Here is an 18,117-nt window from a genome sequence, read left to right as displayed (position 1 = left end):
CCGGTCACCCTTCCAGCCCCGGGTCCCCCCAGCCCGTTGTAGGAAGAACGAGACAACCCAGGTGGACATCAAAATAGTTTTATACAGATTATTGGATCTCAGTATACAGGTAAAAAACAGAGGGCCCGGCTGAGGGCAGAGCCAGGCCTCGCCTCACGCCGCCCCGTCCCGCTTCCAGGAAAAGGCAATTCAAGTCCCTTTTAAAAATGTACATTTGAAGGCACAGTGCACGGACCGACACGCTCCAGGGACAGGCGCCCGCGGGGGACCGGCTCCTCGCCAGAAGCAGCACAGGCGCTCTCACAGATGGACGGACGGACGGAGGGACAGCCCGAGGGTGAGGGGAGGCCGCTCCTGCCTTCCCAAAACTGGCGACAGGCCCCGCGCTCACTCGCGGCGGCTGCGATGGTGGATGGGGAGGCAGACACGCGGCCTGGTCCTGCTGCGTGAAGTCTCACACGTTTGCAAAACATCTCCCATCCACTCGACGTGCACCTAACTCCACGCTAATTGCAAAACGCACTCTCAGAGACCTATTGCTAGTGGGATAAAGCAAGGCCAGCCCAGCCCGTTACCTGCTGCCAGGGCAAACAAAGCCCACAGAGAGCCCGATCAACTTTAATAGAAAACCCCAGCTGCGGCTCTTGTTAAAGCCCTCAGAAGCAGAAAAAGTTCAGAGAGGAGGCAGGGTTAACGCCGTTGCGTGCTGGTGTGCTGGAGCCCATTGCACATGGAAAACACCACCCTGTGCTCAGCCCGATGAGCTGGGAGCACGCACAGGGATGCTGAGGGCTCCCGCTGAACAAGAGCAGCTCTTTCAACACCACAGCGATGCAGGACAGGAGCAGAGAACGCTCACCCTCAGCTCCCTGTTCCCAGCACACCTCCCCAGCCAGATCTTATCATGTGTTTCTTGTAATATAGTTCCCCGTGGAAGAGGGAAGAAGGTATAGTGGTGTCCCAGGGTTATCTTTGTCCCTCGAGATAGCTGCACAAAATCAGCTGAGACAATGAGCATGGCAGCGGCGTGGTTCTGGAATGGCATCTGCTGCAGGCAGAGGTGGGGAACAGCCCTGCCCCAAGCAACACGGCCCAACAGCCTCCCATGTGGAACCCCCTGTGCTGTTCCCCCAGAGAAAACCACGTCAGAGCCCTGCAGCACAGACCCCGTCATACATTTGGGTGCAAACACCCCGCCATGGACACCACAGGCAGGTTTCACTAGTGGACAGCCCCAGGCTGCTGGAGAACAGATCAGCTCAGGGCACACTTGATGCCTAAGACGTTGCTGCACACCGGAGCTTGGGGCAGTGGGGCAAGAATTAAAAAAGAAAATGAGCAGCAAGAAAATAAGTGCCTATTCTAACCCCAGCCTCCTGTCCAGAAAGCACAGGGACATCAGAGATGCATAAAGGCTTTGGAAATCAAACATTTCAGTCATTCTTCCCTTCTGGGCATCCTTTCTATTCCCCACAAATGCAATGTGGCTCCTCTTTCCAGCTTCCTGCCAAGTGCTACAAAACAGAATTTGGCTGCTTTTCGCCTTCTCCTTCAGCACGGCTGTTCAGCCCTTCCTCACGCCTTGCACCCCGGCCCCCGCAGCAGCAGACACAACTGCAGACACACAAGCAGGTGGAGCTCTTGCTACATACTTCAGGGACACTGTGGTAGCAGAGCAGAGCCAAGTTAGCAGGCTAATTTGATGCCTACCATCACCAGAGCTTGATGACAGGGTGTTTCCAAAGTGCTCTGATCACTAAATGGTATTAGGCGGACAACGGCAAATGGTGCGGCTTTTCTTCAAAATTTAAGACTCAAGTTGGGCCATGGATACTCCCATGACCTCTGCCTGCTGCTCCAATAATGCTCAAATACAAAGCAGTGGTCAGATTTCACCGTTTCCTCCTGAATAGTGGTGGACTTGAGCAAAACTGATCAGTGGAGTCAGTAACTGATTGCTTTTCTACAGTATCCACCACAACCAGTTTATCCATTTGCTGAGAACAACCTTCTGTTGCTCTTCCAGACACCATGCTGTTGTAACGCTAACATGAGACCCCAAAGGTCAAGTCTACTACACAAACAAGAAGCAACTGGGGGTGATGGGGAAAAAGTGTCTTTCTTCCCCAGAAGTCAGGACAGCAGTACTGCAGAGCTGGCAAGCAACTGAACTTTGTCAGAGTTCACTGAGGCTCCGACATTTGCTCCTTTCTCCAGCTCACATCAAGAATGGATGTCATCTCCCCCAGCTTTCAGCATGCCAAGTCACTGCCTGGAACTAGAACACACTAGAGGTGCTCCACAACCACTGCAGATCATAGCAGGCCACAGCATCTCACGGTGGGGAAAAGCTCCAAGGGAGCTGCTGAGAACCAAATACAGTCTTTTTCCAAGGGCTGCTCTGCAGAATGTGGAGTCAAGTGAAGGATCTGCCTTCCCCCAAGTACAGAGTGGAAAATGTGAAATCAAAACAGGTAGAGAAACTGCTTTGGAGTGTTTTAACTACGACCCCATGCAGGTCTTGGGGCACTTCCCCACCATCTGCTCACTGTGCTGAGATGCTGGGGAAGTGCTAGGAACTCTGCTGGCCACCCTGTTAAATTGCCTTTCAAACAACATCATGTGAACCTCCAGATCTTGACCCAAAAATGAAACAAACCGTGTCTTTAGCTCAAACACAGCCTCCAACACCCACTGATTTGCACACACATAGGAACAAACAGTAGAGGGAAGTTGGGACCTGCCACCCACACCTCTGGAGGACACATCCTGCAAGCTAATGTTTCAAAACTGAACCACAGGGATCGCCCCCCACCACCAGGTCTGGTCCATGGGAACCTCCTTTCCTGCCCGGGAGGTGTCAGTGTTTGCTGGAGTACAATGTTTCTTCTTCAGTGTCTGTTTCATCCTGGAATTCATGGCTCAGGAGAGACTTCTTTGAGCCGGTGGACATCATGCGGATTTCGTCCTCGTAATCGTCGTGGTGCTGCCGGAGGCGGTGGAAGCCATCCTTGTGTCTGTTGGACTTGATAGAGCAGACACACCAGATGATACAGGCGGTGAGGACCAGAGCAGACATACTTGCACCTGCCAGACAGAAGACATTAAAATTAATGCCATGTTCCACCACTCCAGAAGCTCCTAGGCTTGCCACCCTCTCTCTTCCCTTCTACAGTCACAACCACTTTCCTCACTTCACTGGGACCCTGCTCCTTCCTCCCAGGCCACAGAAGACATGCCATGCAGGAGAGGTGCTCCCAGAGCAGCGCTGCACTAGCCTTACTTTCTGTGTTTGCAATCTAGGATAGCACCACTGAGCTGCTCCGCAGACCACTGGGTATAAACTCTAGCCTCCCCAACAGCTGCCACCTTGACCAAAAAAAAATAAAAATCTCTCTTATTGCTTACCTGGTGCCACATGACTCAAAGAAACCCTGGGGAAAAAGCAAGATCTCCTAGCTCCCAGCTCTACGCACGAACAGGTTCTCCCCATTCCAGGCATCTCAAAGTCCATTCTGGACCCTTCAGCCCCCTGCAACACTCTCTACTCCCTCCCTCCCATCTGCCAGCCCAACATCACCAGATGCAAGGGTTGTTGGACCAGTTTGCAAGGACAAGCACGTATTCAGAAGGGAAAGCAGGAGACGGCTTAAGTCTGCAGGCTGCTTTTCCAGTTCAGTGAAGAGAAGGGTCATTGTCAGCACAAACCAGTACAGAAAGCAAAGCTCAAAGCTTTGATCGAAAGTGTCACTTTACCTGCAACAGTTACAACCAGCTCCCTTGGCAGACCAAATATCCTGTTTTCAGTGTCAAATACAATGAACACAGAGCTGGGTGCATCGTGACGTACAAAGACCTGCAGGAAGATATGAGAGCTCAGACTGTCTCAAAGCTTGCACCTCCGTCAGGTGTCCAGCCACAAGAGGTACTTGCTGAACAAGGAAGGACCGGGTGGATGCCAAAGACGAGTGCAATGGAAAGAAAAGCTACTGCCCAAAACAAGCCTGCTGGGAAATTCTTCTCCATCCATTGTAGCAAGGCAGAAAACAGCTACCCTGGGCACATAATCAGCAGCTAAACACAGCCAACGAGGCAGAACCCAAATAGGGGATGTCTTTATAGGAGCCGGGGCAGGAAGATCTCCGACACAGACATTCACATACCTTGACGTGTTTCTGCTGGTACCCATCGGCTATCGCATTGATGTTATGCAAACCTGGAGCCAACAGTACATGGAAATAGCCACCTTCTTTAGTATACACCCTCAAACCTTCATTAAGAACAATGGTAGCTTTAGAAATTGCCTTGCCGCTCTTGTCTTGGACAAACCCATGGACTCCCTTATGAACCTGAAATAAAGCATTTCAAACACTTCACATTCAGATCCAAGCGTATGGCACATTTGTAACTAAAATAGGATCTAATCCTCCCCTCAAAATACAGCCCGGTCTCCATCCCTGAGCCTCATAATAAATAAAGCGCACAATTCTGCAAGGGCTGCTCAGCCCACCATGAGGCAGAACAGCACAGATGTTTAACTCTCATGTCAACACATTTCCTGGTCACTTGCTGCCTCTGTTCAACCCATTCCTCACGCAATCTAAATTGTGACCATCTGTAATCACATAGCAGCCATAAAAACACAAAGACTCTCTCTTCCCCTCCCTTCACTCCTTGACAGAATTTCCTCCCGCAGACGGGGGCTCACCTCCACCAGCATGCTAAGGAGAGATTTCTTGTGGTCTGCCCACAGGCTGGGGAGTTGTCCTGCGCTCGGGAAGTAACAGCAGCCGGTATAAACAGTGATCTCCGGGCAATGACCAAATGTAACGCTGAAATCCTGCAAAAACCAAAGCCACAGTTACAACAGAAGAGGTGGTATTCAAGAAGTGGAGCTGGAGATGGGCAAGTTTTACCCAGACATCAGAACAAATATGCTTTTGAATGCTTGTTCAGCAGAGATGGAAAGCCTTGTGCCATATGACGTACCTTCATACTTCCCAAGTGACTGTGCCATTCGGAGCCACGGATCACACCACCAGGAATATTCTCATCTGTGAGAGCAAGATCACAGCTGTCAGGCAGATCTGCTCCAACGAGACTCTCGCACAGGCTGATGGGGGAGTTAAAGGCTTCAGCCAAACTTACCTGACTTATTTGGACAGCCTGGCTGGCCCAAATGCATCAGCGGATGGTTGTTTGCATACAGAGATGCCAAATGCTTCAGTGTTTCTTTGTTCTCCACTACAAAGAGAAAAGTGAGACTTTGAGAGTGCAACTCCAATTCACTAAGGAGGTGGGATAGATTCCCATCCTAACCCCGTGATCCTCTATTAAACAGTGACACGCTTTGTTTCAGGGGCATTCCAGATTTCCTCTAACACTGAGGGATGGTATGAAAAGCAGACTTAATACCGGCTTTGGCAGAGGAAAAGTTGAAATACAGTTATAAGAACAGAAATGGTGAACGTTTTCACCCCTAGCTGGCTCCTGTGAGGTTTTATAGCTTTACTTCACAGACCGTCAACTCCAGATACGAAGGGCTGAACACAAACGGAGGCCACAGAGCATCAGCAGCACAAGAAGCTCTTACACCACGCGGCCACGGGAACTTCTGCAAAGACAGCCCAAGGGTAGGTGCATGCAAGGCCCTGGAGGAGTTAGTCATACCTGTCTGTGCTGGCCTGTCGTATGGGTAAGTGACAAGCAGAGATCCTCCATCCAGAGCAACAGAGAGGCTGAAATCCTGCTTCAATATCAAGTTCTCTATGATGGCTTTGGTCTCAGGCTCTCGTGTCCCTGAGTACCGGGAGTAATTGCCTGTAAATCAGAACAACAAATAGAAACGGGAATTGACAACAGTTTCCTTGCTATTTGAGAGGCCAGCAGAAGTACTTTCTTCGTTGATGTCTAAAATTCAGTCTGCTGCATGTATGAAAAGGTATTTGTTGGATCTCAGCAGATGCACCTGACTGATCAATTCAAGCACCTAGTCCACACTACCCACGGCGGGAATTCATCTGCAAAGCTAAAACAAACGTGGCACACCACTATTTCCCCAAGCTATTTACTTTAGTCATGCACAGGGTATTTCGTATGTTTGCTCTCCTCAATGTCACTGAACTGGCATTTGGGATGATCCCAGCCAAACCTTGCCAGGGAGAACACCTCGTCCCCAGGAAGGGTGGGCATAGCACTGATACACTGCTATGGATACAGCAGGCACTTACACGGAAACCAGAAAAGCATGAAAAAAGGAGACTGCTTCCAGGGAGCATGAACAGAGGTTATTTTTCAGAAATGGGGGTTTGAAAGAAATCAATTAACAGGAAAAAGACATAAGGTGTTGCCCGACCTCTGGACTATTCCTAATCCTGGGAAATAAGGGACTCCAAATTACCATCTTCGGGGGATCCAAGCTTTAGAAGCTTCCCAGCAGCTGTGCTGCCTGGGCTCCATGGCAGGAGTGCTGCTCTCTTTACAGGTAGACCCTGTAACCCGATGACTACACCCAACCCTAGTGCAGCTAGCAGGAGACTTCTACAGCTGCCTGCATTTCTACAGGGACACTACACATCACTTTGCTTTAGTTTGCTTTACTTGTGAAGTCTGTGTCCAGATCTCTGCCATGAGCATTAGTCTGGCCTATCTTCGACGTGCAACCTTTCTCCTGCGCTATCTCACGTCCGTCTGGATTCAGGGAAGGCACAATCACAATCCGCGTTCGGTCAATCAGCTGAACAAAAGGAGGAGAAACAGTACATAAAATGCAATGAATAAGGTTAATTCTCAGTAAATCTCATTTGCCTGAATCTCATCCTAGGAACTGCTGCTTATAATGATATCAGCAGTCGGAGGTTCCCACTGTCCCCATGGATTTCACACCACCTCCCCATTACATGTGGGATCTCTGCAACCCACAAGCCACTGTTAAAAAGACAAGTGTCTCCCAGTGAGCACTGTCCTCTCGGGATACAACTGGAGGGCTCCAAGATGGCTTCTCACCTTCGTAACAGCAGCGTTCTTCTTGTAGTTCATGCAAAGAAATTCTGCCAGTGCCAGGAGCAGCTCCGTACCAACGGGAGCGTTTCCATGAATACCAGCAACAAAGCGGATCTTTGGCTCCTCAGGCTCAGACTGGTTGGGCTTGTTGGAGATTTCGAGGGACCAAATCTGACGGAACTCAACGCTCTGACCCAAACTGCCAAGAGATAAGAAACCAGAGCATCAGCTCCGGAACAGAGCCACACCTCTACCCTGGCCTTACGGAGAAATCCCGGTGTGGAAAGGAGCTGCTGCCAACCTCCACAAGGATGACGCAAAGAGAAGTGACACACAAAACACCACCACATCATGAGAGATTTGCAGCAGCACTGAACCAAAGTCACTATGAACAGGAATTAAAAAACAAGCATCTGTGTAAGGATGTATCCAGGTCCAGATGTATGGGATGCCCACTGCTCCATGTATCCCTATATAACCTAGAACATCACCATAAATGTGGAACTGCCAAATGCCGCTGTGCTACCAATGTTGTGGGTTGGGTTTTGTATTGTTGGGTTGTTTTTTTTCCTTCAGAGTGGGATACATCTGGACATCAAACTAATTTATAAAGCACCCGGTTTAAAAGGACAAAAGCAGGCCTATTTCCAGCACTGCAGAAGTTGTTGCTACAAGTCAAGCCATTAAGCTAGCAAAGCGAACGCAAGCAAAGCAGGGAACACAATCGGGGCTGATGCAACTGGACGGACAATAGAGGCTACAGATCAGAAAAGCAGCCTTGGCACCAGTGGGGACAGCGCATGAGCACGTTGTGCCTGGTAACAACAAGCAAACGAGGCCCTGGGACAAAGAGATTTGTGCTTTCTAAAGCTGACAGAGGGCAAGCGCTACAGGTCACAAAGGAAAGCAGAATACCGCAGCAGCTGGTCTCCCGCAGGAGGGCAGAGACCTTGGCTCAGGGCAAGTTAACTCAAACATGTCTCGCACTATTCAATTAAAACCTGAAGGCAGACAATCAAAAAAGGCCATTTGAGACTTCTAAGTCAAATTTGATGACTTTTGCTGGGGACTCTTTAGCAGGGTAGATGTCAGAAAGGATTTGGAAAAGGGAGAAAAATAGAGACCGTGGAACAGAAATACTTGCAGAAACCTGGGATATCAATGCTGGGAGTATCGCCAGTCCCTGGGAACTGAGAGCACCCCACATTTAAGTCAGTAAAATGACGTCTCAGGAAAAAGCACACAGATGCACCTGTGAGTCCCTGCAGCCAGTGCTCTGCCACCGTGCCCTTACACGTGGGGCTCCCTTGAACTCAGGCACCACAGGGAAGGGCAGGGACGAGCCCCCTATCTCTGCACTGCATTCTTGGCACAGCATTTCACTATTCCCTACCACAAGCTGCTGCTCAGGGAGGAGCTGAGCACCGCTGCTTTGAGTTTTCACCTGGTGAGATTTGTGATGTGCGGGTAGTTGAGGTAGAGCCCTCGGAGGAACTCAGAGAGGTCCTTGTAAGGGCGGTATCGGTAAGGAGAGACATCCCCCGAGGAGGTAAGCAGGAGGCGCTCCAGGCCATTCTCAGCAGACAGATCTTTAATCAGGGTCTCAAACTCCTTCTCGTTGGGGTCACTGGTGTCTGGGGTGTTCAGGACCGGCACCTTCCCCTCCTCCACTTTGATGTCTGTCCGTGAAAGAGTGAAGTTGACCTGCACGCCACCTTTGCTGCCAACTTCCACCGTCTTAGTGACTGGATCATACCTGCCCAGGGAAAAGAAGGCACAAAGAAACGTCAGGGGTTCAAGGCCACACACAACAAGCCACCCTCCCTCCTGACTAGACACTGACATGGGACTGCTACAGCTCCCCAGTCAAGAGCGAGAAGCACAACAATAAAAGCAACAACACTTCTAAAGGGACATGGGAATGGCAGGAGGACAGGGAGCAGCTCAAGGCCCCACATGGCACCGAGCTGCTTTTGGCTCAGGTGTTGCAGCGTTACGTGGCAGACTGGCAGGACAACAAGTCAGGCTGCTTTAACCCAAAGGTTTTGGCAGTGGTTGAAGTGACGAAATAATTTCTGCGGGCAGCTGGCTGCAAGACAATTTCCCCTAGAGACACTAAGTTATCAACTCCTTCCCCACACCACCTCCAAACAAGGGGAGATCTGGAATGTACACGGGTGCCAGGTGAGCAGTCTTTGACATGAGGGTAGCATCACGTTGCTAACTCTGCCCAAGCCAGAGGGCAGGAGAAACACCTATGCCTACATCTGCTGCAGACAGAGGCGATGGGACTACTCTGCACTGGGAAGTCAGCCATGCAGCTGTTTGTTCCTTGTGCCATGGCTCACTCACCCTCGGGCAGACGCTGTGATTTTGTACGTCCCCTGGACCAGAAGGCGCCAGTAGTCTCCATCCTTGTAAGTGGTCACCGGGTGGTTGATATCGGCAACGCTGATGGTGGCGTTGAGAATGCCTCTTCCATCCATGGCATCCAGCACAAATCCCCAGACGCCGCGGTGAACCTGCGCACAGACCCAAAGCCCTGCTGAGTGCCAGCCCTTGCTCTGCCTCCCACCCCACACATCACCGTGGGAGCACCGACGCCCAGATCCCACCAGCTCCCAGCCCAGGAAGTTCAGCATTCCCAGGGGAGTAACATGTTCCAAAAGGGTTTTGGTTAGACTCGCCAGCAGCTGGCTTGGACGAAGTTCACCTGATGAGTACAATGAGCAATTGTTTGGCTCAGGGTGCCACCAGAGCACTCTCTGCTCCACACCTTTGTTTGCACGTCCCAGGTGCACAGCGCTACCACCAGCCCCGACGCAGATCGGAACAGCACATAAAGGCCACTCCAGCCCAGGGAAAACCAAGGTACTGGTAAAGAAAAAGCCCATATTTGCACACATCTGCATCACCTGGCTGCTGGTTCCATACAGATTTTTGGTATGTTGAGAAGGAGGGGAGAGGAGGAGTCAAGCCATGTTCTGATGGGGATGATTTCTGCGGAGCAGGTGCCCAGTCTGGCCAGGAAGCAGCACTCGCTTCAGCCCGCAGATCACCCTGTTCATTCTGGCACATCTAACGCAAACCCCAGGGGCAGCTCACACAATCGCTTGGGGTCGAAGCGTCTCACCTGTTTCATGAACTGGAGGAGCGACCGGCGGTTCTGCTCCCAGTACTTGGGCAGCTCCTCAGCTTTTGGGTATTTCACACAGCCCAACTCAATGGTCACTTCAAAGCAGTTCGTATGCAAGTAATTCCAGTCTTGCATCCCACCTACAACAGGAATGTAAAAGAAGTTTTGATAAGGTCTGCTGAAGGCAATTGTACCACAGCTCAAAATAAAAAAATTTTTAAAAATCAGATAGTAGAGAAGACGAAGTACAAACTACAGCATGCATTTTATAGCCAAAGAGAGAAGGCTTTTACACAGGGCAAGATTCAAGCTTCAAAGGGATGCCAAAACAGCAGACAAATAACCATCCTTCTTGTAAATACCTTTCATGCTAATATACTGCTGTAAAATTTTATTAAACCGTTTTGCTAACAGCCAGAAAAACTACACTATAAATTCCTTCCCTCAGGAATAACTCTATCTGGTTACATTATTTAAAAGGTTATAAAAGAAACCTGAGTCCCAGTAATCTGGGCTGACCCATGCAGAGCTTACGACTGATCAGGCTAAATTCTTTAAGCTGCACATGCATTAACTTGGAGACAAACAGTGCAAGAGATTTAAGGTCCACTTCACCTGGAACGTTGTACCACTGAGCCCCATTAGTGATGCCATGCGGGAAGTACTCGGTGGGGTACATATCCTTACAAGGGCTTCCCTGATACATCTTTTTATTTTCCTAAAAAACAAGACGCAACATGTGAAGCTGAGTCTCCGCGCTCTAAAGCCACCGGCACTTTTGTTGTAACGTTAGTCACACACTTGGGGTTACCAAACACAGAGGTTCGTGCAGGCATGTGTTTGTTCGGCTGCAGCACAAAGAGACTGCACCCACACCCAACCCATAGACATCCCTGCTCTCCTCCTGGCCCGCCTACAGCATTTTCTCCCACCCTTCAGCGTGTTGGCCCCCGTGCCTGCACAGAGCGTTCCTCCTGCAGACAGAACGTGCTGGACATGGAACAAGAGCCTCCCGCCGGGCCCTGCAACACCAGGCACCCACGGTACCTGCGCCCTCCTCTACCAGCCGCTCAGGAGCTTCCCGACAGCATCAGGAGTTAACCCAGCAGGATGTGCCCGTTTTCCCGTTACAGCTTTACCTTGGAGTAGGAAAGCGCCAGCTGCTGAAACACAGCATCGTCTGGGGATTTACTGTATATGGCTACTCCTTGTTCATCGTCATCAAAGGGGTAATTAACCACCAGAGAACCTGCAGGGGAAACAAGCTTTGACTCGTACTTGCATGCTTTCCAAGTGATCCCTCAGCCTAAGAGGGGAAGTTTTTCTTTTTCTCCAAGGAGTGCCAAGTCTTCTGTTTCTCAAGACTTGGCATTAAACAAAGCATTAAGCCCAGTTGCTAGAAGAGACAACAAGAGCACAGGAAGAGATAAGACGACACCCAGTTGGGAAGGTGAACCCAAGCCATGACACATCAAAGGTTTGGCTCCTACGTGCAGGCAGGATTCGCACAACCACGTAATAAGCACTTTCACAGAGGCGAGAAAGCAAGGGGCGGAATTTCCTAGAACATGCACGGTGCCCTTGGCCCAACTGCCGCAGTCTTTCAGCCTTCTGGAGTTTATTGCAAGCACTGACAGACTAGAACAACCTCGGCTTACTGAAGCTTCCCCTACGCAAGTTGTACTAATAGCGCCGTGGAACCCCAGGCACCACCGCTGCTGGAGACCTGCCAGCTCCCCCGTACCCACACACGATACTTCTGCACCACCAAATTAAACACGCTAGCACAAAGCAACCACCTGCAAGTTACCACAGCTACAAGCCAGCAGACAAACCGTCTAGGGAATAAGCTGTAATACAGAGACTTAATTTAGATCACTCCAAAAAAAAATAATTAAATTACGGCAAATTTCATAGTTCCGCCTTGCAATTCAAGCCAGGGAACCCTCAGGATTACATCTCATTCCCTTCATTTTATAAATACTGCGAAGCCTCCAACGGCCACAGCGCTGTATCACATTCCCAGAGCCAGCTGCTGAGCAGCCGCTGACAAGAGCCCATTCCCACCTCCCAAAGGCAGTGAGCTGGCTACTCCCCAAAGGATGTGCTCCCTCCAGAGCAGCGGTTGCGATCCTCCCAGCAGCCTCTTCAACTCCCTACAAATGTGCTTGGGGACACGGTTTTCACCCTGTTTCCAGCTTCTGATCCATCTTCCAGCAGCACAAACAAAGGGTTTGTTTTACTGGAACACCTCTCTTACGGAGAAAGGCTGAGGGATTTGGGTCTCTTCAGTCTGGAAAAAAGACGGCTGAGGGGGGATCTTATCAACACTTATAAATACTGAAAGGGTGGGCGTCAGGAGGATGGGGCCAGGCTCTTTTCAGTGGGGACAGGACAAGGGGTAACGGGCACAAACTTGACCATAGGAAGTTCCATCTCAACAGGAGGAGGAACTGCTTCACTGCGAGGGTGGCAGAGCCCTGGCACAGGCTGCCCATAGAGGTGGTGGAGTCTCCATCTCTGGAGACATCCCAAACCCGCCTGGACACGTTCCTGTGCCACCTGCTCTGGGTGACCCTGCTCTGGCAGGGGGTTGGATGGGATGATCTCCAGAGGGCCCTTCCAACCCCCATCATTCTGTGATTCTTTGGAAATAGCCTTACCCCTGTGGCAGGAACCTGGCTGCATTCACTCCTGCCATCTCATAGCAAAGCCAAAGGCAGGGGGCTCTCTGCCAGAGCTCCTTGGATCACACCTAGAACACTGCGGAGGTATCCCTGCAAACTCCCATCCCCCGAAGCTCAGTGCAGAGGAAGGAGCTCAGTTCGGCTGCCGTACCTCCATGCAGGTTTGCTGAGAGCACAAACGGGTATGTCTTCAACCAGGTCATGACAGCAAGAGTTTCTGGCTGCGGAGGGTCTGCCACATGGACAAACTGATCTGGGAAGTTCCGGTTCAGGTCGTAGTTGTTGCTGTTGTTTCTGCCAACAGTACCTCCTCTGTCTCCTGAAAATTAAACACAAATTCAAGCTTGTGCCCTACGCAAGTTCCCATTTTGGTGCAGAGGCTTCATCCCCTTAACTACAGCAATAACAACTATCAATTAATGGAAGACAGCAGAGAGCACAACAGCGCTGGCTTCCTACAGCCCAGAGCAAGGGGACACCCACATTCTCCTTCAGCAACAGGCCTGCTCTGTGCACAAAGGTGTCCGGGGCCCTTTCCGTGGGTGTTTGCACAGGCTCTCCGTGCCAGTCAGACCACAGCTAGCAGAAAGGCAGGGAACCATGAACAACCCCAGCAGCTGGATGTCACGACCACAGAAACCTCAGAGCTCACCTTCGCAAACCAGCCGGACAAGTTCTTTGTTAAACCCAAGCAGAGCTCTGCTTCCAGAAAATCATTCCGGACAGACTTTGTTCTGCCAATCTGCAAGAGCCACGCAGTTTTAAGGACTTCCCTGAAGGATGTTTTTGCCAATTTCAACATCACGATAAAAGTCTATATTATCCTTGGACAAGTGCTCTGCAGACAGCCTGGCTTCAAAATCACGTCTTACTAAGAGCGTGGACCAAAGCACAGCAAGTATGAGCTGTGTCAAAGGAATGTCGTTTTTTTAAAATAAGCCTTGGGATAGCCACAAACCATAAGGGGACCCAAACAGGGGTAGCATATAGCACTGCTGAAGCAGAAGAGTTCTCTCCAACAGCTTCAAGCGTCAGTTGACCGCCCACGTCCTGCAGTGACCCACTCATCCCACAACACACTCCAAGGTCCTGCCCAGCCTCCCTGTGCAGAGAGCACTTCTGCTCCAGCAAGGCTTCCAGACTTCTCGGAGAGGTACCATGAACCCAAAGGCTCGTTCTCAGAGCTAGAAACCCCACGGATGTTTCAGCGCAGACAGCAATACCTTCCTGGGACTTCTCATAGCCATCAGGGTTCATGGATGGCATGATGTGGATCCGTGTGCTCTGGACCAGGTCAGTCACTTCGGGATCTGTGCCAAAGTTCTTGCAGAGGTACTCGATGAGGTTCAGGAGAAGCTCTCGCCCCACAACTTCATTCCCATGCATGTTACCGATGTACTTGAACTCTGGCTCACCTGCATACACATGGCCACAAGGAGACAATTAGAATCACACTAAAGTTTGGAGACACATCACCACGCTGAGCATTGCTCTCTCAGGCCTTTCTGCAGGGCTTGAGTGCGATTACCTAAAACTTATCCTTCTGCTTCCACGACACCAAGAAGGACGAACATTGTTTCGGGGAAACAATGGTTTTTCTGTCCCCAGAGCTCTGTGACCAGTGTAGATGTTCCCAGCAACACTCTGTAACTCACACTAGTGCCACCCACTGCACCCGGTCTTTTTAGAAAGGACACTGCAAGAAGTAGCTCAGTCTCTCTTCAGACAGGTGCCAGCTCTACGCCCCTTTTTCCTCTGCCCACACTCTCCCAAAGCAAAGGGTCTGTCACCAAGGCCCTGCTAAAAAGGACGTCCCACGTTACCTGCTTCATGGATGCCAGGGTTGTCAGAGATCTCCATTACGTAGAGCTCCCGCAGCTCCACCGACTTGCCCACGGAGTAGAGTCGGGTTATGTTGGGGTACTCATTGGCGTACCGCCGCAGAAAGATCTCCATGTCTGGGAAGTGATGGTGGCGGAAGTCCACAGGTTGGACGGGTTGATGGAGAGAGGTTGGGCTTGGGGGCTCTGCCTGCACGGGGGTGGGGGTGACAGTAGAGACGGGAGCAGGCGTTGCTGTGAACTGCGTGACGTTAAGAACTGGTGGCATTACAGTTGGCTGCAAGGAGAAATCCACTTCTGTTGCAGCTCCCTCCTTCACCTCGATGTTCTCTCTGGTCACTGGTGCGTAACTGTGAAAAAAACCAGCTGGCTTCAGCAAGGACACTCTACAGAACAGAGGCCAAAACCCCCTGCAGGCTCCCCACCACTCCAGCCTACTCCTCCCAGCCTGAATGCACTGGGAGATGCGAGAACAGCTACGTGAGAGATTCACCAGCGAACAAGCTGACAGGATTCATCCTGCTGCCACCAGACCCAACTACGCTGCTGTCCCTGCTGTGTCACAGAGGCACAAGTTCTTGTTTACGGACTCACTGGGGAAGAAGCCACGGGCATATCCCAGGGCTAGCCCAGGGGCAAGCTACGCATTCACACCCAGACTTGAGACAACACAAACTCGTACTGGGGTGACCCTGCTCCACTGTCTCCCTTTGCCCACAAAGTATGCTGCAGGTTGATACAAGCCATCGAGCAAAGGTGACAGAGACGCTGTGCATCCAACAGCACCCTGCCACAGCAGGGCACGGGGTGAACAAACACAGCTGCAGCTCTGAGCTGGAGTCCTTTACTGCTGCGGCTTCCAGACAAGCCCCTTAAATACACCAGATGCTTTGGGGGGGGAAAAAAAAATAAAATCAAGTGAAGGAACATGAGCAGTTGGCAGCGTGGTCGCAGGCTGCCACAGAGACCTTACCCCATCACAACTGCGGTCACGTTGTAGGTCCCAGGCACAAGCAGTCGGTGGTAATCACCAAATTTGCCTGCTGTGATGTTATGAGCAATACCGGCAACAACAATGGTTGCGTTCTCCAGGCCAGCGCCAGTGACCGCATCCCTGACGAAGCCTTTCACACCAATGTGGACCTGAGGAAAACAATGCAAGAGCCTGGCTGAAGACAGGCAACATCAGGGGAACCATGTCTTTGCCCAGCAATACCCCCCTGCCCTTCCCCAAACGCAGCAGAGGACAGCTGCCAGGCAAAGACACACAAGGGCCCAGTGCTTGGCCAGATGGCAAGGACAGGAATTCCAGCATGCACTGGGAAGGCAGCAAGATCTCAGAACTGATCCTCCCTAACCAATTCCCTATTTTATTGACATGGGCACACAGCAGTATGAACACAGCAGGGTTACAGGCCATACCGTGGGACAAAGTGCAGCCGCCTCCCTTCCCAACCTAAACTGGGAACTAAACAACTCATACGTGGCGACAGCCTGGCAGAGGACTCTGCAAGCCAAGGTCCCAGCAGTGCTTTAGAACATCACTGGAGACTCATGGCACTGAGGTCATACGTTCTGCATTACTTGGCGAGATCTGCACTGATCAGTTCCTCTGTCTAACACTGAGCCCCATGAGGCCCCCCTGAGTGGAGCTCCGTTATCATGGAGGATGTGGGAACTGGGGCAGAACCACAGAGGTACTCAGCAGCTTTGTAGCCACCGACTTCTGCACAGCCAACTGCAGCAGTTGTGTTACCACACACAGCAAACAAAGCCACAAGGGCAACTGAACGCGGCGCTCTCAGCCCACCAGGAACATACGGGTTTCACAGCTGCTGCCCCCGTGCCCGTCCCAGCCCGCTCTACCTTCTCAATGAACACAAGGAGAGACTCCCGGTTGTTCTCCCACTCCTGCTGAAGCTCGGAGGTCGGTGGGTATTTGCAGCAGGACAGCTCCAACGTGATCTCAAAGCAGTCGGCCCACACGTAGTTGTAATCCTGCATCCCACCTGAGAAAACGAGGCAGAGATATGACCTGAGAGCAATGTATGGACATCTCTCCACGGGATGTAGAGTTTTCCCTGTTCTTCAGCCCCCCATAGCATCTCACCATGATGCCACCCTAGCTCCAGGGCGAACAACCTAAGAAGAAAAGTCAGATGAGATCATGGTGAGCGCCTGTGCTGGTCGAGACTGAGCTCTGTTTCTCCCAGTAATCAGCACGCTGGGCCATTCAAATCGGCCACAGACACCTCAAAGGTGACAGTCCCTTCGGTCTTACTGCTCTGCCAGCCAAACTCAGCAGCGCAGCACTTGGACATTCGTACGGCTTCATTTCACTGTGAAGATGTTTTCCAGGCACTACAAACCCTGGCTGCCAGGGCAGGAACACCGGAGTTTGAACACTACCGCTGCCGAGTCCTTCGCTACGTGCTCCAAGCCACCTTTAGCTTTTGTGAGGTTTCTCCTGCACGAGGAGTTACTCCACCCAAAACGAGCTTCAGGCCCCGATACAAAAGAACGAACACACCAGACTGTCAGCTTGGGAGGTGGCAGCTCAAATCTGCACGGCGAAATCAGTTTCAAGGACCACGCAGCTCTTCTCCCAAAAAAATCTTAGCAAACTCTAGACGAAACAAGAGCAGTGTTTCCCCTTCTCTGCTTCCTCAGCTGCTCTTTTCCTCAACTCCTTATCTGAAGGTCTCCATTTACTTGATACTTAGAGCAGTCCTAGCAGGAAGTCTGACAAGGTCTGACACGGTGACAGCACGCAGTGAACTGCGGCAAGTCCCCTTCAGGAAACTCTCCTCTTGATCTGGGAGGGCAGTGACACCTCCCTCTCCGCTGAGGACTCCTGTGACCCCACAACAGCCAGGTCCTGCAAGAGGAGAACAGGACACAGACTTGTCCTCCTGGGAAACTTGGCCTTTTCCCTGAACCCTGCAGCCAAGTCACCAGCCTCCTCCCACATTCCCTCTTTGAGGCAGCAGTCTCAATTAATTTAAGGATGTTGCATCACCTGGAGACAGCTTGCTAGCGTAGTGTTAAACCAGCCAAACCTCCACGAGCACCAGAAAACAGGAGCACACAGAACTGTTTCCCAGTATTAAGCTAATCTTGCTGTTCTTGCCCTTCAGAGAAACCACAAGCACTGCTACGAAACAAAAAGGTTGACCTTGTTCCAGCGAGTGTCCTGACCCCATTTGCTGAAGTTTACGTTCAACCCTCAGCAAGCAAACCTGTCTCTCAAGCAGGAATGAATCATGTACCAGCAGGACCACAGGGCTGCAGCTATTGACATGATCTGGAGCTCAGACTTCAGCATGCTGCTGAAGGCTGCAAATGTTCAGCCCTCTGAACATTCATAGGAGTCTTCAGTAGCAAAAAAGGACATTCCAAAACCACCACAAGTCTGTGAAACAGGTTTCGGAGTCACCCAGACAAATCCCAC

At 51.2% G+C, this 18,117-nt stretch overlaps 1 protein-coding gene across 1 annotated transcript in view; it reads right to left on the bottom strand.

Moving 5' to 3' along the window:
• Positions 1 to 62: 62 nt before the first annotated feature.
• Positions 63 to 18,117, bottom strand: part of CPD (carboxypeptidase D) — a 28,475-nt gene continuing 10,420 nt past the window's right edge. The window contains exons 3-21 of the mRNA XM_074594248.1: positions 16,533 to 16,675; positions 15,640 to 15,809; positions 14,649 to 15,016; positions 14,049 to 14,240; positions 12,977 to 13,144; positions 11,278 to 11,387; positions 10,754 to 10,856; positions 10,136 to 10,278; positions 9,355 to 9,524; positions 8,447 to 8,758; positions 7,006 to 7,201; positions 6,601 to 6,736; positions 5,671 to 5,820; positions 5,149 to 5,244; positions 4,990 to 5,054; positions 4,709 to 4,840; positions 4,164 to 4,349; positions 3,757 to 3,856; positions 63 to 3,087 (exon numbers count right to left, since the gene is read on the bottom strand). Coding sequence (XP_074450349.1) covers positions 2,861 to 3,087; positions 3,757 to 3,856; positions 4,164 to 4,349; positions 4,709 to 4,840; positions 4,990 to 5,054; positions 5,149 to 5,244; positions 5,671 to 5,820; positions 6,601 to 6,736; positions 7,006 to 7,201; positions 8,447 to 8,758; positions 9,355 to 9,524; positions 10,136 to 10,278; positions 10,754 to 10,856; positions 11,278 to 11,387; positions 12,977 to 13,144; positions 14,049 to 14,240; positions 14,649 to 15,016; positions 15,640 to 15,809; positions 16,533 to 16,675 — 3,167 coding nt within the window. The 3' untranslated portion in view covers positions 63 to 2,860. The remainder of the gene's footprint in view (positions 3,088 to 3,756; positions 3,857 to 4,163; positions 4,350 to 4,708; positions 4,841 to 4,989; positions 5,055 to 5,148; positions 5,245 to 5,670; positions 5,821 to 6,600; positions 6,737 to 7,005; positions 7,202 to 8,446; positions 8,759 to 9,354; positions 9,525 to 10,135; positions 10,279 to 10,753; positions 10,857 to 11,277; positions 11,388 to 12,976; positions 13,145 to 14,048; positions 14,241 to 14,648; positions 15,017 to 15,639; positions 15,810 to 16,532; positions 16,676 to 18,117) is intronic.

The sequence above is a fragment of the Larus michahellis genome, chromosome 7 (genome assembly GCF_964199755.1).
Source record: "Larus michahellis chromosome 7, bLarMic1.1, whole genome shotgun sequence".
NCBI classification, from domain to species: Eukaryota; Metazoa; Chordata; class Aves; order Charadriiformes; family Laridae; genus Larus; species Larus michahellis.
This window is presented reverse-complemented; position numbering and strand designations above follow the sequence as displayed.